This window comes from Aythya ferina, assembly GCF_964211825.1.
Source record: "Aythya ferina genome assembly, chromosome: 2".
In the NCBI taxonomy this organism is placed as follows: domain Eukaryota; kingdom Metazoa; phylum Chordata; class Aves; order Anseriformes; family Anatidae; genus Aythya; species Aythya ferina.
The window spans coordinates 125,624,442-125,646,766 of NC_140297.1; the positions used below are offsets into that span (position 1 = coordinate 125,624,442).

The 22,325-nt window shown below is 37.1% G+C and overlaps 1 protein-coding gene across 1 annotated transcript in view; it reads left to right on the plus strand.

Annotated features, from left to right (window-relative positions):
- The window catches only part of PREX2 (phosphatidylinositol-3,4,5-trisphosphate dependent Rac exchange factor 2), a 183,181-nt gene extending 171,129 nt beyond the window's left edge, over positions 1–12,052 (plus strand). Inside the window, exons 40-41 of the mRNA XM_084512072.1 lie at positions 1,441–1,508; positions 6,951–12,052. Coding sequence (XP_084368198.1) covers positions 1,441–1,508; positions 6,951–6,996 — 114 coding nt within the window. The 3' untranslated portion in view covers positions 6,997–12,052. The remainder of the gene's footprint in view (positions 1–1,440; positions 1,509–6,950) is intronic.
- Positions 12,053–22,325: the final 10,273 nt, after the last annotated feature.

The following is a 22,325-nucleotide window of genomic DNA, read 5'->3' on the forward strand; positions in this document are numbered from 1 at the left end:
CTGCCACGAAACAGAACAGTCTTTTATACATACATGAGACAAACAGTGTCAATATTTACATTGTTACAGGTATTAGAATAATAGGGGAGGACTATAAATTAGCAGTATATTGAAATAAAAATGGTGTAATAGTGCTCAATAGAAACTAGGAGATGGCATGTAGGAAGTTGATAGAAATTCTTGTGTGCTTTTCTTCAAAAGAAGTAAGAATCTGATGGTTGTAAGGAAGGTCTGATTTGTACTCCTGCTAAACTATAAATTACATGGTTGTATAAAGCTAGGCTCCTTTTTAAATCAACACATTTGATTTATTATGTGAGCAAGATACTAAAATTTATCTAGTGAGTGATGTAAGTAAAAACGGGCTTTTTTTTTTTTTTTTTTTTTCTTAGAGGTAGTCACAGCACTGAAGTTCAGGATCAACTTGTGATTAATTTTGATAGTTTTCCCATTTATATGTATATTTTTGCTCTCAGTTATGTTAATCGTATACCAATCTCAGCCACTAGCAGTCTGTCATGGTATTTTTTTTTATTATGATAAAATTTTACATTATGGGACTGAGGAAAGGACATTGAAGGTGATGAGGGTCTGAACTCATCCTGTCCAACTTTTTAACCATCAGCTTTACTTATATAAAGTATTTGTCACTGTCCTGCATGATATCCTTGTCTCTAAGTTGGAGAAACATGGATTTGACAGATGGACTGTTTGGTGAGTAAGGAGTTGGCTGGATGGACACACTCAAATAGTTGCAGTCAATGTTCAATATCCAAGTGGAGATCAGTGAGAAGTGGTGTCCCTACGGGGTCAGTATTCGGACTGGTGCTGCTTAACGTCTTTGTTGGTTACATGAACAATGGGATTGGGCACACAGTCAGCAAGTTTGCTGATGACACCAAGCTGTGTGGTGTGGTTGACATGCTGGAGGGAAGAGATGAACAGTGCTTTCCAAGCCATCTATTCCAGTGTTGTTGTTTTTTTTTTTTTATCCTTTGTATTCTTACTTGGTGCCTCATTTAAGTATTTTTTTTTTTCTTCTCCTACAGTTTACACCTCCTGTTTTCTGTCCTGTATGCTGAGAATTTAGAGACTGGATTTAGCTCCCTCTTTAGCTGTAGACTTTTGGTATTTGATGGTCTTTTCCCTATTAAACTAGGGAAAAATCATGTTACCAGTGCAGCTCAGTTTTGGATGCAAATTATTGGTTTCACGCATTTTTGTTTGTATATATTTTTAAGTAATGACATAACTTGATAGTCACTTCCAAAGAGGAGAGTTATTCTGGGACATTGACAATATGTATTGATTAGTTATAATCAAGTGTTAAATTCATCTAGAGAGTTCAGAGAACTTTCCAACTTGAGCTGCAATTAATTAAACAAACTTGTTACTTTTTTTTTTTTTTTTTTTTTTTTTTTTTTTTTTTTTTTTCCACAGGGTGCAAGAGTACAAAACACAGCCAAGAATTTAGGAGTGAGGGATCGAACGCCACAATCTGTTCCAAGGTAACTGATTGTATACTAGATCATGACCTAGTTTGTGCCAAATTCAGCTTCAAAGAGGACAGACAATAACTATTTACTACATTGTGTAGTAAATTGTAAGATTTTGCTTTTAATGTACATAGAGTCAATTACATTCTCAGACATATAGTTTTAATTAAAGTAATTAGTTGCAGAAGTTTAGGCTATGTAGCATTTTGAAACCTGTGCATTTTAGAAAAAAAAATGAAATCTGGTTCATGTTAATTATGAAAACACTGGGTTAAGTCCTTCATCATTTGTGATATTTAGTGGTTTTTGTGGAAATATTCAAACGAAATCCATTACACTATTTTAATGTAATACTGTACTGCAATATCTCAGCAAAACCATGTTATAGTTGCTTTTACAGATGATGTAATCTTTCTTTGTCACTTTCTGAAACATCCATTAGAATGAAAAATGCGTGTGTTCTATATTTATCCATCTTTTTAATTCTGTGATGGATTGTAGGTACCTGAAATGTTTCTTAACAAGCATGATACTTTTAAATAAAAATAACAAAACAATGTTTTGAATTTTATCTTAGTGATTTTATTAATCCAATTTAAACTTTTTATTCTACCAATTTAAAACTTTTTTGTTGTTGACTAATGATAGCACATTGAATGAACTAAACAGATATGCGGAATACATTATAGACTCACTGTGGTACTAAAATTTCAGTAAGGAAACAGTGAATTAGTAATACCTTATACAGATAACCATTTGAATGAATGTATGTACTATCCAAAACCTCACAGAGAGACTGTCTTCTGGATTCTGACCAGTAGTACTTGGGAACTTTTTTTCTCATGCACTTTGCTTCCCTTTTCTGAGATGTCCCTGTTTCTTCCAGTAGAGAATCAGACAACTGTTCATAATTTGTTTATAACAAGTAACTGCACATTGTGCCTTGACCATGCTGGATCTGATTCTAGAAAGGGAGCATACCTAAAGTGAAAGTGTGCAAGTAAATAATGAGTAAAATCTGCATAGCAGCATTTGTTAGGGCATATATGTGTCGTGCTTGCCCCATAAAGAATAGAGTAGATGGACTCCTCCAACTCCCTCTGGCACCTACGGCAGTGAGACAGAACCTGACAGTTGAGGGGCTAAGTAGTCTTCTAGGAAATATTTATTCGTGTTTTAACTGCTGTGGTGGTTTTACTCAGCTGGGCAGCTGAGCTCCACCACAAATACTCTCTCACTCCCCTCCTCAAAGGGAAAGGGGTAGAAAATACAATACAAAGGGTTCGAGGGGAAAGATAAGCACAGGGAGATCACTCAACAGTTATTGTCATGGGCAACAAAGACTCAACATAGGGAGACTAGTTTGTTAATAATAGGTAATAAATTTAATTAAAGTAATGACAAAAACAAACAAAAACACAAAAACACCCCCATCCACCCTCTTCTATGTCCTGGGGCCTGCTCCTGCGGGGGCTCTCCATGGGCGCAGCCTCCTCCAGACCACATCCGCCTGCTCCACCGGGGGCCCCTTCATGGGCTGCAGCATGGAGATCTGCTCCATGTGGGACCCATGGGCTGCAGGGGGAAAGCCTACTCCACCTCCAACTGCTGCTGCTTGCCTGGAGCACCTCCTGCCCTCCTGCTGCACTGACCTGGGGGTCTGTAGGACTGGTTCTCATTCCTCACTCTCCCACCTGCTATTTCACAGCCGTTCTTTTCATTTTTTTATATCTGCTCTCACAGAGGCACACACAACATCACTTACTGGCTTGGCTCTGGCCAGTGGCGAGTCCCTTTGGAGCCAGCTGAAACTGGCCCATATCTAAGATGGGGCAGCTGCTGGACTCTCCTCACAGAGGCCACCCCTGCAGCCCCCTGCCACTAAAATCTTGCCATATAAACCCATTACAGCTGCTTTCTGAAAAGTATTTTGAGCCTCACAAATCATTGAAGGAAATCTAATTCTCATATAAACTCTAAGAATTCAAGCTGTACATACATGTATTTATTTACAGACATTTTTCAAACAGATCCAATTTAGATTTAACCTTCAGATAGGGTAGATGATCCATATTTGTGATCCATGTTAAGAAAAGGAAAACATGTAATAGCAGTACAGGTTATCTTGGGCTTGAGTGACTGTAATTAACAATGGCTAGAAAACAAACAAACAAACCAATAATATAAAGGCTTATTCAAACAGGACTAATGCTCTACTTCCATGCAAACCACAGAAGATAGACCAAGGCAACCAGTCACACTGGCCACCAAAACTTTGGCAGTGACCATGGGTATTAATAAATATCAAGAACACTTTTAATGTTTCGCTGAGTCAACAAATAACGTTAGCACCAGTACCAGCACTTTTTGTCCATTTATGCCATTATAAAAATTTCAGTAGTTTCAACCAGCAAGCTCAATGCTGAAAAACAGCATTTGCAGCAATCTGCTGCAAAAAGACAGCTCTCCATCAAAATCTACAGGCAGGTAGATGAAATAAGGTCCAACAAAAGTACTGATTCTAGATCAAAATCGTCAGCAATAAAGTCATTGACCTTACTGGTAGATGAGGGAATCCCTTTTCATGGTAGTAATTAGCTTGGAGGTAATCCAGGACCACAGGTGTCTGACCAACTGTCTTGCACTGGGGGAACCTAAGGCAGTAAAATAGTATTTTATGCAGTAAAAGCTGCTTGTAGTCTTTTCTTTGAACAACACGATTTTGGCTTTAATGATACTCCTTCTTCATGACAAAATTCTGGAGAGAGTTATCTCAAATCAGGTTTCATTCTTTTCTCACCTATAAATGAGAAAGCATATATCAAGATACAGAGCTTTTTGTCATTAAGGGAAAATCTATGTTCTAAAAAAGGAAAAATAGAAGCAGTTGGCCGTGAGACATTTATTGGCTTTGCATCAGTTGAGAAAAGATCACCACTTTCTGGTTGATGCTCTCACAATATAGCAATGAAAAGTTGAAGGAAAATTATGAGATGGCTCCAAGAACATAGAACAGATGGATGAATCCAACACACAAGTAAGCAGCAACAGCGATGTCATTGGAATATCTCACTGGCCTCAGGGCTTGTGACATTTAATGTATTAATAAAGAGAGAAGTCAAGTATGTCAGAATAGTCATTAGCACAATAATACTGTGTTTTGCAATTCTTTGATACTCTGCCTATAGGCTGGCCATTAAAGTGTGGTGACATTTCACATTAAAGTGAAGTGTCAAGAACACTTCATTTAAGTGTTCTTGACAGTGTTCTCAGTCCTCTGAAGTTGCCACTTTTCTGTCTTTTCTCAGCTGATCTGTTTATACCATCTCAGACAGTTGCTCCATATATATTGACCCAGAACAGTCTGTGATCAATACCATCTTTAGGGATTTATGCAGCATCATTTCTGGTTTGCTTCAGAATTCCCGTGTTACCTGCTCTGAAGGCAGGTGACCTTAATGATTACCATTTAACCTGAAGAAGGCACAGACCTTGGTACCTGAGGCTGAGCTTTTCTGCACACTGTACCACAGAAGTTAGATTTTGCAAAAACCTCATCAGGAGCTAACCCTGTCACAATTACTGACTTTATAAGATTCTGACAGTCGTTCTATCTGTCTTTCGTTAGCTTTGAGTTTTACTACTTTATTATGCTGATAGAAACAAATAACGCAAATAAGCCTTGTTTTACCTTTCTCTGTGTACCTGGCTGCATAAAGATCAGGGCGTCTCATTTTCTCCTTGGTGTACAAACAGGAGTGATGTCTGTTGGCTTATATATAGCCCCTAACAAATATATTGGCATCTGCATCAACACTTATGTGACCTTAAATAACCATGTTTCTGAATCTTCCATATGACAGTGGGGAAGAATCCAAAGATCTTCAGAATGCATTATGCTGGAGATTTGAAAGCAGGTTTGCAATTGCTGTCTGGCAGAAGTGGTGCTCCCCATTCTTACTATCCAGAAACAGTACTTATTGCTAATCGCTTCCAGTGAGACTTCAGATAAAAGTTATGTAGCCCACCACAGTGGTGTGTTGTCAGTGTCCCAAGGGTTTTAGCTTGCATGGAAAATGAAATCAGAGAACAGCAGCTATCCTGCCCTGCTTTTGCATAGCCACAAGATGCTTTATCTGACAAGATGTGTCTCGATATTGAAACGACCTGCAACTCTCAAAGGGTAGCCATACAGACAGTGCTTCAAATACCTTCAGTGGCAGTGTCATGCCAAGAAAGCACCAGCCTGTTGATCTTGAATTGTTTGTGGAGCTCAGCCACATGACCAGGTTTTTGTTTTCTTTGATTTGTGGTATGATTTTGAAATTCCCGATTAGTTAAAATCTGGTGATATAAATTAATGTGATGTTTAGGAGGCAAATTGGCAAAATATGCTTGGAAAACTCAGGTATGCCAAACATCTTAAATATCTCTAGCCACCAGGACAGTGGATGATGATTCATAACCCTGCTTGTAGCCAGACCTACCAAGTCTGTTATTTATTTTGTGTTAGCATTTCCGTATCAAGTACTTTTCATGGTAAGTATTAATGCACATGCTGTATCATTGTCTCTTCATTTGGTTTCTGATGCTTTTTTTTTTTTTCTGCTTGCCACACTGAACTCAGTCTCTTTACTTTGTGATACTTCCGTGATACGCCTTTGGTGATATTCCTTTCCATGAGGAAAATATATAAGCTCCAAAGGAGATCATGTCTACTGCTGGTTTTAATTGCTGTTATTGTAGGGGAGATACTGTATGCTGGTTATACTTATAGAACAGAGATGCCTCTTTTAATGAGCCTGAGATCAGAAAGACTGCCACTTTCAGTATTCCTAACATAAGTATACCATTTCTAACACTTGCTAACAACTAAGTCCATGAAACGGGCTTTAATAGAAATTCAGAAGCCTTTATAAATGCATTGGTAAGAGCACAAAGTCTTCACAATGACGTTGTGTGTCTGAGAACTGTCTTGGGTTCTTGGGCATCAAGACTGAATAACAAAATTTTTATAGGAAACTGTGTTAGACTGAGTTCAGATTCAATGCCAACACAACACCAAAGTGGAGGCAATTGCATTAACCATGCAGCTTTTCCAAATTACAGATTCACAGCAACAACTGGTAATTGGATTAGTGAAATTTGGCTTTCAGGGGTCTTATGGTGTAGTATTATGAAAACTTGACTAAACTGGGATATCTTTATAAGATTACTTATAGATGTGTGTTTTAATAATATCACTGTCAATGTCAATTTCATGCTCATGAATAAAATTTTACTGGTTTTTATAACAATGTTACTAAACTAAATTCAGTACATTTTGTTTTGCAGAAGACTTAATTTGTATTCCAATTTGTATTCCTTAAATTTACCTTCATATTCCTTACATTTTCCTTCCTTTTAATAATGACCAAGCTCCCAGAGTAATGACTGCTTTTTTTTTTTTGTCAGATTATACAAGCTCTGCCAACCACCACCAGCAGCTGGAGAAGAATGAGGAAAACAATCAAATAATGGCTTTTAGAACACTGGGACTGTGTGACAAAGTCTAACTGCACTATAGCAGTATGTGCCTGGGCCTTTGATAAATGAAAAATAAATAAATATATATATATATATATTAAAAAAAAAAAAAAAGAACTTTACTCAGGATACAAGAAAAAAAAAAAAGAAATACCCTATATATATTCTCTATTGCCATTGCAAAATGACTTCCGAAAAGCATTTCTGGAATCTGTGCACTCCAGCCTTATGCTAGTAGAACAGGAGTCTTCCTTGGGAATTTTACACTGGAATCAGGTTCATTTTGATTTGTCTTTTTCGGCCACACAATAGGCATACACAGCCAGCAGCTTCAAAACGAATGTCTTGTTCAGAGAGAATGGCTTCACTTGTACACTACATGGGATATGTTCTTGTGGAAGGAATAAAAGCCTGGATAAACTAGGCTTTATAATGAGCATGCACTTCATATGGGGCTCTTTGCACTGATAATACTTTTTTTTTTTTTTTTTTCTTTCCTGTCAACATCATAACTTCTGAGAACAATGACATTATTGTTTCAAGGATATAATGTAAGCGAGGTTGAAGGATTAAAACTCATCTCTGAACTGTGCCTAATGGCTACAGACTGCATCTATAAACGTTTGCTTGTAATCACAGTAAACTCAGCCACATCTTAAGTAGTCCATTGTCATATTCTTTTGGAGGGAGTACATGTATGGCATATGAGGTGATGTTTTACCCTTTTTCAGTTGCCATTATATTTAGATTGAATTTCAGATTGTCTAGTGGATGTTTCACATTATTGCACCTCTGCATTTCAGAGTTTTTCAAAGCTGTGTATGTTCTTGTACAGTATTATACTAGCAGGTCTACATAGTGTGAGGATGAGACAATGTTGTTATGTTTAACTGGAAATGTCTGTATTTTAAGTTGAAATATGGTTTGGGGTTTTAATGTCTTTGTCCACCATTTCCCTTCTTTTGGTCATACTGGTCTGTATAGCATTTCAGTTCTTTCTTGTGAGGTGGCCATAAGTGTTACAGATATATTTTTTAAAACTGTACTGAGTTTTAGAGGGCCCATAAAAATACATATATGCATTTGGCTGTTCTTTCAGCCCAAGTATTTTCAGAGGAAATGCCCCTAAATGAGGTTTCATGTGTGAACATATTAAAGCAAAAAATATATTCTGAAATAGTTTTACTTGTAGCAGTAGCTAGCTACACATTCCATTAGAGCAGGGCATATACTGCCTGAGTAAAATTTATTTTTTGTATAACAACCATCTATAGTTATGCTATAGCAATCACTTCACAGCCAAATTTTTGCATATTGTCTAATTATTTATGAAATTTTCAAGAAATATATTAATCCACAATGAAGTGATGATTCAGAAGAAGATGTACTCTTGCAAAGAGTGTTCTTTACATAGGAAATCTAGGGGACTTGTAACTTTTCTCCAAAGGAGGAATTAGGGCTCCTACCTTTTTCAGTATTCTTAATGTTTTTACACAGACTTTAACTTTGCTAAGAAAATAAGTATTTTTATATATCCACAGAAATATATGTCTGCACATATATTTTAGTTTTAAGATGTGTATATGTAGTCATATGTAATCATATAAATTACCATTCAAATCACAAATATAGAATGTTTTCCTTAAACTGTGACAAAAACATGCAATAATGAACACTTCAGTAACAATTTCTCCTTTGTGCTTTGAAGTTTACACTCCTTAGTATTTGTTGGAAGCAGTGGGACTTTAATCTTTTTGTGTAGAAATAAAAAAAAATATAACTTAACCTTTCTGTCTAGGATGACCTAATGCATAAGAATGAGTCATGATTTATAGAATTGCTATTCCAGTCAGAATCTCATAGTTTTCAATGTGTTTTATTCAGACAGGCAGTATTGGCTAGGGTAACTCCTGCTCCAGGCAGAAGTGCCAAAAATGTTTCAGTTTCTGCTTGTTCAGACATCAGAAGTACACAGAAGCCATAACCTGGTGATGCCTAGGTTGGTGCCACAGACCCCGTGTGATGGTGATGTGGTCTGAACTGTGCTGTCATTCACTGCTGTGAGCTCAGATCTTGATGTGAGATTTGCCCACATGAATATTTATTATTATTTTATTTTATTTCTTTACTATGATGCAAGTCAGCTCTTGGCTGAATAGAGCTACTAATCCTGTATAATAGAACAAATTACACAACCTAGAGGATAAAAGTTGCTGCATGCACACATTACTGTAATTGGCTGTATCACTTTTTTTTATCTCATTGGCAATTGTACAAATACAAATATGCCAAAACAATCTCCTGTATAACATGGCAATTGTCTACTTTGTTTTGCTCTTGAAAGCTGGAGGTAATTGACGTTGGCAACTACTGAGGGACAAATAGTTATGAGCCACTCCCTGGACCAGATTTTTCACCTATTGATTCATGAGTGTGCATCAGACAGAAATCTTGGCCTCTAATAACATTGGATGGGCATATAAGAAGCTCATTCATAAATTGTAAATGTACATACGTTCATGACTACAGCTATTTCTCCTGATTGGTAACAAGGTGGTAATAAGGTGTATATATTCTTTATGCAATGCGCAAACTTAAAAAAAAAAAAAATAAACAACACAATTGTCCACACTATGTTTATCCTTTTATAAACTCTTAGACTTAGAGATGATGGGAAGAGATGGCCAAGAGTGGTGATTTACAAGAAGTGTAACACCCATAGCTTGTGAAATCTTTACCTCTGCTGCAACAGATTATGCAGCCCATTTTTATGAGAATGTGTTGCACTGGCTTGGTTTAGGGAAAGCATTCTATATGTAATTTTTGCTTTTTCACCCAAGACAAGTGTAATTCTTCTGGGAATAAATTAAAGGATCTGGGAATAAATTCAAGGATGTTAACGTATGTTACCAAATGCTGACTGCTGTAATTCTGGGTAGTCTATAGGAGATTTAACAACTAGAAAAGGAGGGTTAAGGGCCAAGTAACATTTAAGTTGCCATAGTGTTCATCCTGGAAGAAAATTGACATTTTAATTTGAAAGTAGAGCCTCAATCTTTGGCCTACCTTTGTAAGCATCATCACTAAACAATCTTTATTTTATTTTATTTTAAGAAATGAGTATTGATTCTGTCTTGTTCCCATAATTATGTATTTCATAATGCTTATCATCTCTGTAGATTGTAAATAAATAATATATATATATATATATTCCAGTTTCTAAATGTCAAACTTTTGTTGTTGTTTAGGAATCCACTTTAAAATAAATATTCTTCTTTCAGTTGAACCAATCACCTAATTGTATGTCCACTGAGAAAGTTGCTATCTTCTGTGTCTTTTTGGGTAGTTTTTCCTGGGTTTTAGTAAATGCATCAAGTTTTGAGGTTGTTTCTTTGTTTGTTTGTTTTTAATGAAGTCAGCAGCTACCAGAACTGCTATTCTTTTAGCGGCAAAAAGTAAACATGTTAACAAGAATTTATAGTAATCATATTTCATTTATAAGAATACCCTAATGGGGGGGGGGGGGGGGGGGGAGAAATCAACCCAGTTTCATTTATCTGCTTTTAGCCAGAGAAATTCATAAGAAAATAGTGTTTTTTTTTTTCTTTTATTAATTCATTGTCAATGTAATATATATATGTACGTGTGTAAGACAATTGCTTGAAAGTGAGTATACAAATCATGATTAAGCATGATATTTGAGAAAGGAAAGTATCTTTCATTTATTTTCATTTAAATAGTGAAATCAGTAACTTTTACATATTGTTACTGTACTTCTTATTTACATCTACTTTATGGGTATGTCTGCCAGCATTGTATGCATATTTTGCACCGTTATTGTTTAGTGTTATGAAAACCAGAGTTTCTCAAGTTAATGCATTGCTATATGTATTTTATCTCTGTAACTGTTGATAAATACAGGTAGTGCTTTTCTAATTGTACTCCAGCAGTACACTGGTGTTGGTAAACTAGATGCACAGTACATACCTGTCTCAGGATACCTGGATTTTTCATTAGGTTTTGAGGTCTAAAACGATACTGAACTCATATTTGTGTATGCTGACATTTGTTTTGTTGTTGGGTTTGTATATGTATACACACACACACACACACACTGTATATATCCTTTAGTTTTCCTAAAGAAAATACATTATTAGAAATGTTTCCTTTTTCTTGCTAAAAGATGTTCTCTCATTATGTATGTGTAGATGAATATACAGCGTGCACAGTCATGCAGATGTTAACACCCATGGGAAATTTCAGATTGTCCAGAGGCCAGTCAAATACTTGTTTCTTCTCCAGACACAGCTCCATGCTAGAAATCCTCTGTGGCTAGAGTGGAACAACTTTAAAAGTAACTTCTGCTTCAGTTTGGAAGTTCAATGGAGTGTTCAATTAACTAGGACATTTTTGCAAAATACTTAGATAGGGACTTCTATGGGAATATCCACAATTTTCTTTTTTCTGTGTGTGTCCTGTTTGTACAATGGGTCAGACTTTGAAAAATAACCAGCCTTATTAACTTTGTAACACCCTGTAAATAGTGTACGTATTTGGTTATACTTATGTTAGACAAAAACAAAAGAAAACAAAAAATTTTTGCATTGAGTATTGCACACATCTTCTTCAAACAAAGAATATATTATTTGTAATGTCTCAACAAGCACAAGAGAGCATTATTGCTTTGAAATATTATATGTAAGTACATCCATACACAGAATCTCTCAGTGAACTTACGTTTGAAAACAGTCAAACTAGCAGTTCTTATGGGTAGTTGAATTTGTTGGAAGTAACCTTTGGAATTTAACTATCCTTGAAACATGGATTTAAAATACTTTTTCCTGTTTTGTAAAGTGCCTATGTAGCATACTTTGAGTCAATTGCTTTATTGATTATGGGTTAAACTAATACTGTGTACTTTTAGATCTTTATTTTTTAGTCTACATTTATTTTTTTAGTCTACATATTAAAGACTGGAATGGTAGCAATGTATTACAAAATGTCAAATGGCAATAAAACAATTCATAATACGGCCACTGCACATTTCTTTATTTCTAAGCAAGTAAAAAGTTTGTTTGTTTGTTTGTTTTTGGTAGTCTTTAACCCCTTTGGTGTAACTGCTCTTGAAATTCTCCTGCAGGAGAATAGAAATAAAACTTCTAGAAATATATGTTTATAATAACAGTCCAAGCCTAATCTAGGTTTATTGCTGACAACTGAAGTGTATCTTTACAACCCTGTAGAGAGCTGAAGCCTCCATGAGCAGTAGTCCCTGGCTTTGGGGAGCTGTATTTTGTGAAGGCTGAAAGAAGGGAGACAGGTATGAAAAATGTTTTTCTGGCCCAGTGGTTCCACCAAGATCCAAAGCAGCCACAGTTTCTGGGATTCACGTGTGTCATGGTTTTACCTGTCAGGGAGCTCAGCACCACAAAGCTCTTCAGTCTCCCTGCCCCCAGTGGGATGGGGAGAGAACTCATGGGTTGAGATCAAGACAATTTAATAGGAAAGGAGGAAGGAATAAAAGGGCATGGTGCCCAACAAAATTGCTCCCTACCAGACAACAAATGCCCCGTCAGTCCCTGAGCACTGGCAGCCCCCTGACAACTGCCCCCACTTTTATTGTTCTCCATGTTCTGTCAGATGGTGTGGAACATCCCTTTGGTCACTGGGTCACCTGTCCTGGCTGTGTCCCCTCCCAGCTCCTGGTGCACCTCCAGTCTCCTTGCTGGCAGGACAGCACAAGCAGCTGAAAAGTCCTTCACTCTGTGTAAGCCCTGCTCTGCAACAACTAAAACATCGGTGTGTCAACATTATCCTCATCCTAAATCCAAAACAGCACCATTCCAGCTACTAGGAAGAAAATTAACTCTAACCCAGCCCAAACCAAGACAGGTCTGAGGACTGAAATAGTTACCATCTGTTTATGGATGTGCACAAGGAAAACCTGACATGCATATCATGGAGTGTTGCCCTCCCTAGGCTAATTAAACACTTACAAAATGATTGATCCTTTAAATGGATTGGGAACTAGCTCCTAGCTACTATTAAGATCCTGGGGAGAGGTTAGGCTTCAAAAAATAAGAAAACTTAGGACAGGAGAAAAAAAATCTTTCCCTGTAACTCCCTGGGGGATGGAAGCACAGGATGTCAGAGAAGTATTAAGAAGCAGAAATGACCAGATGATTTCAAATATGGCCTGCTTTTCTACCATCTTATACAAGTTTTTGTTGTTGTTGTTTTGTTTGTTTATTTCAGTGCTCCTCATTTCTGTGGTCTTCACCTGCCACCATGTCTACATCAGAAATAAAATCCAATCATGAATTATGTTCATAGTCAGTGAGGATGGGCATAACTGAGACAGATACCAGTTATTGTAGGGTAGCACTTGGGTATCCAGTAATTTCCCAGATTTCATGTGAGAGTATTATTATCATGAGGTGAAAGACTTTGAAAGTATCTGCAAAGGGACTTGCTATACTTCCATGTCAGAGGTCTGATGAGGCACAGTGTGAGTCCACAATTCAAAGATAACGCATGTTTGCATTACTTCAAAATATTTTTCAGCTAATCCTTGAAAGTTATTTCCTTTTAAATGTTACTCATAAACTTACTTTTACTACGTATTTAATTGTTATTGGAGTGGGAGTATTCCTGTGTCCCATTATGTCATGCACAAACAGGATAGATTATGCATACACTTTGCTTATACTAACGAGGTGAAATTGCTAACAATTATTTCATTCTTGTTTGTAGAAGTCTTAATTCTCTAAAACTGCTTTCTCAGATGCTATTTGATTTTTTTTTCCCCACACACACATTTCTACACAAAATTCCTTGGAATATCCTTGAAACCTGCACTATGGGTAGCCTTATCTCTAGTCTCATCTTCTGATGTTTCTGCCAGGACTTTCTGGATGTACCCCACACGTGATTGAATATTTCAACTTCTCTAATGAGCCTTGTGCTGTTGTCAGAGCTTGTCATCACCTTGGCTCTGCCCAGGCTGGCTATCACACTGTGGTCACCCCCAGCTCTTGTCTCCTTCTCCCCCGAGGAGCAGCTCTGCTCTTGCTGCTCCCATGAGAACACCTGCTGCTGGTACAGGCTCTGCCACAGTTGGCATGCTGCTGCAGATTAGAGTGCTGCTGGGGGCCCATTCCAAAAAAAATGCCCATTTCCAGTCACAAGACTGGTGGGAAGCCTCTTCCACTGATTTTAGTATTGGACCTAGGAGTAGTAGCATCCAAAAATGATCTATAGCACAAATTTGGTGAAAAGATTTGCAAATGCATCTCTAGAACCTGACAGGACAGAAAAGAAAAGGTTAGTGGCTGAGAAGTAATGCAAGATAGATAAATGCAGTGTCAATGATGTCAACAGAGCAATGATATCTCCTGAATATTCAGCTTCATTTTTTTTTCCAAGTTTTTAGCACAGTTGATATGTTGCTGAACAACTGCATCCTTTATTGAAAACTCAATGTGAATTCTTACGATTGTGACTTACAGCCAGAAATTTTTATAGAAAGATCTATGTTTAACTAGTCATGTTTTGTTCTTGTTGTTTAGATTCCTTTATCAGAGAAGGAGGGATTTTCCTTATGTAACGGGCTTTTTAACATCTGGGCTAAATAATTGGTGTCTTTCCTTTTGAAGCATAACAGCCTCTAAAAGTAGGAGGAAATTGTGCTGTATATATATTCTGGGAGCATAATCAAATATAAGGAACATGAATAGGTTTTGATTCTGCTTTCATTTAAATGAATAACCAAATTTTCATCGACTACAAAGAATGAATCCATAATATTTGGACTATTATGCCAGAACCTGACTAGCTTGAATGCTTGTCAATGTGTTTAGATCACCTAATTAATGAAACTATTCATGTCTCAATACAGAAAGCTTGACTGGAAATGAGAAGCAGACCACGTGTGATCAATGTTTTTTTGTCATCAACCAGCCTTACAGTGGGTCTGATTAAACCAATAGAAATGAACATCAGTATTGTATTAACTAAAGTCATTGCATCATCACAAAAGTTAATGACAGTATCACACAGATTGAGAGAGAAATTCTGCCTGATTTTGATCAGTGCTGCTTCCTTGTACTGTAGTACTTTTCAGGATACACTGAGGGATAGTTGAATTCAATTTCAAGACAGAGTGAAACTTGAATGGGTGTTTAGCAATATACTAGATGCTGTTCTGAAATAGGGGAAACCATAAAGTTTTTATACGTTAAGAAATAAAGTAGGTGTTTGGAGTTTTGACAGCACACCCTGGAAAACTGGTAGCTTGGGAAACACAGGGAAATAAGTATAATTGTGCCAATTTTAAAGTACATTTGTGGGCCCAATGCAAACAGAACAGATAGTAGGCTTTCATTTCTGGACTACATCCCATGACTTTGAGTAAAAGCATTAATATTTGAAACTGTAGCATGGGACTAAACGACAGTGTCTTTGGTTGCTCATCACACAACAGTCATGACAAGAAAGAGAGTCTCTTGTAGTCTTCATAATTATCTTTAAAGAACCACAAATTCCATATTTAATCATAGCTCTTATTTTCATTTGTAACATGGGAAATAACCAGTGTCTATACTGTCAGCTAAAAAACAATGTGTTAAACAGGAGTCTAAGACTCCCCCCTCCCACCTCCCCCCTTTTTTATTCCCCTGTCTCATTTACTAAGCTGATTTGTTCATGACAGGTGAAGTGCCTCATAGAGGAACAGTGGAAATTATGAGTCCAGTCACATTGATGTTTTGGGCATGTTGTGCTTTCAGAATCTCTCTTGAAGGTTAGAGTTCATATGGAGCTTCCTCTACATGCACTTGGCCTTGTGGTGAACAGTCACGCAGAGGACCCTGAAGATTTGTGAAAATCGTGGGTAAAAATGCACACCGTTTCTGTTGGAATTGAGCTATGATCTAAATGAAATAGAAACAGACCTTCTGTACCAGTTAGAATAAAAGTGGAGCAACTTCTTATATCACATTTTAGGACAGTAATAATAAAGTTTGTAATGACAAGGGGATTAAAAAAAGAAAAAAGTGGAAATTTCTAGTTTGTCCCTATGTAACCTTAATATTTAAATTTGCTTTAGGACATATTAGATCAAAAGAATGAGGGTTTATCCCTGATTACAGAGTTTCAGTAAAGTTCAGAACAGTACAAAAATTTCTACAAATAGAAAACTTGATCTAAACAGGGGAACTCATTCTACTGGTCTTCCACTCTCCAAGTCCTATTTCCTTATTTCCAAACACCAATAATCCCTGTGAATGTAACTCACAGCAGACTCAGTAGGGAGGCCAAAGAATAAAACAGCATGGAAAATGGACTCTGCTCATGTTCAAAGGAAAGAAAATCATAGGTGCCAAAGGCTTTTCAAATGCGCCGAGCCACAACCATTTTCTGTTTCATGCAGCATTGGGCTGATGTACTTCACTGAGCAGGTCTGCTGTTGCAGTACAGAAATTCAAGTTGTGCCAGATTGTTTCAAAGTTGTGATACACAGAAGCAGGTCTGTTCTGAATGAGGTGGGATGAAATGGAAGAAAAGTGATTTCTCCGTTTGTTAAACTTGGTGTTTGGATTACATCCAGGACTATTCATATATGCTGCACTGGGAAATAAGACTTTTTGTCAGTCTGAGTCTAAATGGTCAGTCTGCTGAAAAATATTCTGCTATCTGCATCCTGAAGTGACAGTGTGTAGTGTTTCAGCAACTGGATAGTAGCAGGAAGATGTGGGAGGACAGAATAGAGATGATGCCAAGGCTCCTCTGGCTTGTACCCTGTTAGCCCCCCAGCTCATTGTGTATAGCTTCAGCAGGAGGGATAGGGAACTGATCCTCTTTTAGAGCACAGCCAGGCCACTAGGGTGGCCTTGGGATAACCAGGCAAAGGAGAATCAAATATTTATTCTGGACTAAAAATTTTGGGTTGCCAGGCCAAAAACTCTTAAGAAGAATTGATATCCCTTCAGCATATGGCCCAGTCTTGTGTGTGTTAAATGTTATAAGTGTGTTCACCTGAGACCAGGCATGCTTTGTTTCCACATTCTGGAGGGACACAATTGAGAGTTAGGCACCAAGCTATTTCCCTGTCTCCCCTAGGCATACCACAGCACAGCTACAGTCATTTAAGAAGGGTTTAGCCAGAAGGGAGTCATCAGGAGGGCTTAGGCAGACTCATGAACCATTTTGCATAACATCTTCAGGCTTTACCACTGATGTACTTCTGATCTTCTCAATGATTTACATCATTGATGTTACCTCTGATCTTCTTCCCCAAAGATGATCAGAGGATTGTAGCACCTCTCCTATGATGAAAAGCTAAGAGAACTGGGGATAGTCAGCCTGGAGAAGGCTCTGGGGTGACCTCATTGCAGCTTTTCAATACTTAAAATACTTATAAAACAGATGGAGAGCAACTTTTTCCTCAGGCAGATAGTGATAGGACAAGGGGGAATGGTTTTAAAGTAAAAGAGGGGAGGTTTAGAATAGATGTCAGGAGGAAACTTTTCACTCAGAGGTTGGTGAGGCACTGGAACAGATTGCCCAGAGAAGTTGTGGATGCCCCATCCCTGAAGGTGTTCAAGGCCAGGTGAGATGGGACCATGAGCAACCTGATGCAGGGGGGTAGGAACTAGATGATCTTTAATGTCTCTTCCAACCCAAACTGTTCTACGATTCTATGTCCTGGTATAGGTACTGAGTACATCATTATCTAAGATAGTGAAATCACAAACTGAGTAATATATTTCAAAAGTGACACAAAGTTGTTGGGTTTTCAGAATCCATATATTTAACAGGGGTTAAGATCTAGATCAATAGATTTATCCCAGCTTTGGAGTTAAATTCTGATGTGCAACCTGGCTTCTCTTCATTTAATCACTGTTGGCAACAAATGCTAAATGTCTAGGTATATTGATCACTTCTGAAAATAGAACTAATGCTCCCATTCCCTTAGCCAGCTCTGTTAATTTTACAATGAATACACAATTCTTCTGACATGCATGTCTGAAATCCTTTTTATGGGGCACTTGTAAAAACATATCTTTGTAAACCAATGTCACTGAAGGGTGAGAGACATTTGGATACCTAATCATGAAGACAACCACTTCTTAAGCTTTCTAAAGTCCAGTCCAAATTATTTCCATGACAGTTAGGCATCAAAATGCTTTAGTAAATCCCACAAAGCTATCCGCACCATTTGTAATAAGGTAGCTCTAAAAGGCTCATCTAGACACAGGCAAAATATAAGATGAAGAAAAGAATTTTCAGAGTGTGATAAACTTTCTTTAGAACAGAAATGAAATACAAATTCTTATAAAAAATCCAGATGTTTCCTTCATGATTTTCCAGTCATACTCACACGAAACTCCAGTATTTAATATTACCAAAACAAGAAACTTTTACCTGCAGTTCAATTCACTATTTGTCTAATTTGTCTTGAGTCACTGCTGTAGAGAGACCTTTCCCTGTAACTGCCAGTTCCAGTGCATGGCAAGTTATATTTAAATCCTTGCTGGCAAAATGATCAGTTATTCAGAAATCCTGGATTTTATTCAGAGCTTCCTCTTCCCTAACCTTCTTTCCAAATGTCCTTAAATATAAAAATGTCTCAGCTAAACACATAATGACAGGCTCTCTGTCTAGCTCCCACCAACAGCTAACCTCATGACTCGCATTTGTCCCACCAAAGGACTCCCAGGTACCTCAGCTATCCACAGATACATATATATATATATATTTAATGTGCATAATCTGGAAGGTCAGGACTTGAGCAAATCAGTGTTGAAACAGTATGGATAGGACTAATCTCCAACAAGTATTCCCTAAAGAAACTGACAGGCACCATAACAACCTTAAAGTATCGCTATCACATCGCAGTCATCATATTTGTGCTGTTCAGTCCTTTAGATATTACATTGTTCTAAGATGCATATGGAAATGTTATATTTAGCTCGTCTGCCCTGCTGCAGGATTGTACCTAAGTAAGGAAAGAAGGACATTTTGTGACCATGGTGAGGAATTAAGAACTCCAACAGTTGGCTTGCAATCACAAACGTGCACTTATTAAAGGTACTGAATAGAATCTTGTTTGTTTTTCTGTAAAATGTGAACAATACTATACCTTCAACCTTTAAGATCCTTCTTTTTCTATTCTCTCTTTCTCAATATAAAAGGATATAACTGCTGCTTACAAGCATCTGTATTATCCAAGTTTTTGATCCTCTTAATACCATCCAACCTCTATAGTCATGGTATTTGCACCTGTAAAATTCCACAGTCAATTGTCTGCTTTTTTTGGCATCTCCAAAACTGAGCAAGTAGTTCATTACCTATTAAATAATTTAACTCTGTGGGAAAAACAAAGTAGATATTCTCCCACGTCTTATGAGCAGGAGTTTTCTTAGAATGTCAGATCAGAGCTCACACAACCTTGGGAGTGAGGTGGTATAGCCAGCCAATGGAAGTTGACTACTTGTGTTTATTATGTGACTAGTAGCAAAGCACTACATAGAGTTATGTGGAAGTGGAAGAGGAAGATTCATGTCTGGAATTTCTGGAGAGTGGATGCCTTTTCAGAAGTACCATCTGAGTGAGTTGGGTGCACTGAATGATTCGGTTCTTCCAACAGACCCTTCCATGAACAGCTGAACCCTAATTATTTCACCACATTGCTATAAATTATTCCTATAATAAAGGCTTACATAGACAAGACAAGCCCAGTCAGGCCCTTGTCAATACTGTTCAGGCTAACTATTAGGATGGTATTTATTCTAAACCTATCAAAAGAGAAGCTATACAATTTGCTGAGTCTATAATTCTGCTGGTGATAATTAGCTCTGTTTTGCCCTAACCATTAAAAGAAATGGGTCATTTGCAACAAAACATGTTCAGTGATATTTCTGTATTCTGTCTACATAGTGAGCAAGATTTATAGGAGTATATTCGTTATTTAACATGTCCTCATAGTCTGGGCATACAAAACATTTTTTTATTTTTATTTTTTTTCCAAGTGCCTCCAAATTGCCTAAATTAGTGAGAGAGGAGAGAGCAGCTAAGAAAGGGGAGATAAGTAAGCTGATAAGACAAGTAAGCTCTTTAGATAGAGGCAATGCTTAAAACCAATTAACATTAATGACAAAAGCTCTTTTTGACCTCAGGTGGCTTTGAAGGAGCCTTTATTTGAATGGGAAGATGCAGATGAAGCTCTCATTCTTTTACATATGAAACTAAAAGGATAATGAGAATGGCAATATACATTTTTTCAAACTTGAGATCTCAGAGCAGGTGGGGACTTGATGATGGAAAGGAACATAGAACATTGTATATTCAGGAAAAACAGACTCTAATACATGACATAAATCACTGTTACATGGATGAAAAACAGTTATGGAAAAATTGGAACAACTGATTCACTTCTCCATAGATTTGAAAATGTTTTGGATTGCATTCAGGGTGATATTTTTCCATTTTCTTTGTGAAATTTCCTTATGTAACTTTGATATAACTTTGTTGTCTTACTATGACTTGGGCTGAGTAAGCTATAAATTGAAATTTGTAATTCTCCAAAGAAGGATATTGAGGATTTGGCCATTCATATTGCTCAGAGGCTGTATTAAACTTACATGATTTCTGTAGTGTTGTCTATGCTGAAGGGAATTCTGGGAACAGGCTTACCCGTACAATCATAGGAGAAGAAAACTAGTGTGGGAATTATCTACCATTTTCTGTTGTTGGAGAATATTTTGTAGAGTTCTTGAGGATGATCAATGTGCAGAAGCATCTTCCAGGCTCAGATGGCCAAGCTGATGGTGGTTGGCATGTAGATTTGACTGAACCTTAAAGTGCATAATAGCTTTAATTTGTTTGGAAAAAAAAAACAACACTCTCTATGATCTGTACACGTAACAAAGTATTCTTTCTACTTTTTAGATATTTAGAGAGCTTTAGATACTGCTGCTTGTGTGTATAAAAGTTGTGAAATAGTTTTTTTTTTTTTTTTGAAAAAAAAAAAAAAAACACTCATTAATGCATTAGTTACCTCTTAGTTATGTGCAGAATTTCTGAAATATATATATATATTTAATACACAGACTCTAAATTTGATCTTCTTTGATCTGTTTATTTTCATTCCTTCAGAGATTTCCTTGCTGTGGTTGCCTGGTATCCAAAAACTTGTTAAAATTAATTTTAAACAATTTTTCAGAATTTGCAAAGAGAAAAGTGTGGTAGAAGAATGTGCAGAAGGAAACAACATATCTGTAAAACTTTAACAAGAAACAACCTGAACACTTAAGTAGAAAATTCAGTATGGTTTGACTGCAATAAGTAGAAGTAAACTAAGCACCACAGAAATGTGAAGAACAGGGAGTTATTACATAGCGAACAGAACTTTAATTTCAGGAAGAGGAGGATTCTGCTTTACTGCAACATTATTTATTTTTTTAAATCTTTTTCCTACTGGAGTTTATGCAACACCAAATAGCTTTGTCTCCTTTGGAAAAATTATATATATATATATATATATATATATTTCTGTGATAAAGAATACATTAAGAATTTCCTTATTAGAGAGGGACTTGACTACTGAAAGACTTGATTTGGTAAGTAGCTGGGACTGAAATCACTAAAATTGTATGTAGGGCTGTTGGTGACCATTTGGAGTGAGTTCCTATATTTTCAACGAAGCATTTAAAGTTGCAGGGGTCACCCCTCTTAGGGAACTAGGAAAAAAAAATTAAGATCCTCTTTCCTTTTTGCGCTGTTTTCAAAATTGTCAGACATTCTGGTTCCTGCAAATTCAATTCTCGGAAGGATGTTTCAGAGCTCAAACTTCAGTGCAGCACAGAGAACTCAGGGGGCTAGAGCACATGGTGCACAAGGTGAAGGATCTGAGTTTGCTTGGCCAGGAAAAAAAGGAGGTTGCATTAACAAAACAAGAATTCTTCTCAGAAATGCAGAGCTGAATCACGAGTTGTGATGATCACAAGTTAAAATAAGGGAAATGCAGCATGACCAGCATTGAGGGAAAGAACATTCTTTTTACCTCAGCCTTAAACACTGGGACAATTTGCCCAGGAAGGCTGTGAAATCCACTCTAGGCCTTAAAGATTTTCAGTGATCATCAGATCACCCTAAACAACCTGATCTACCTTTGAAGTTAGCATGGCTTTCAGATCCCCTTTGACCTAAATTACTCTGACTGATGAATCAATCAGCTACCAGCTGTATATCTCAACCACAAGCATGCTGAACCCAGGCTGACTGCCAGCTGATCAGCACAAA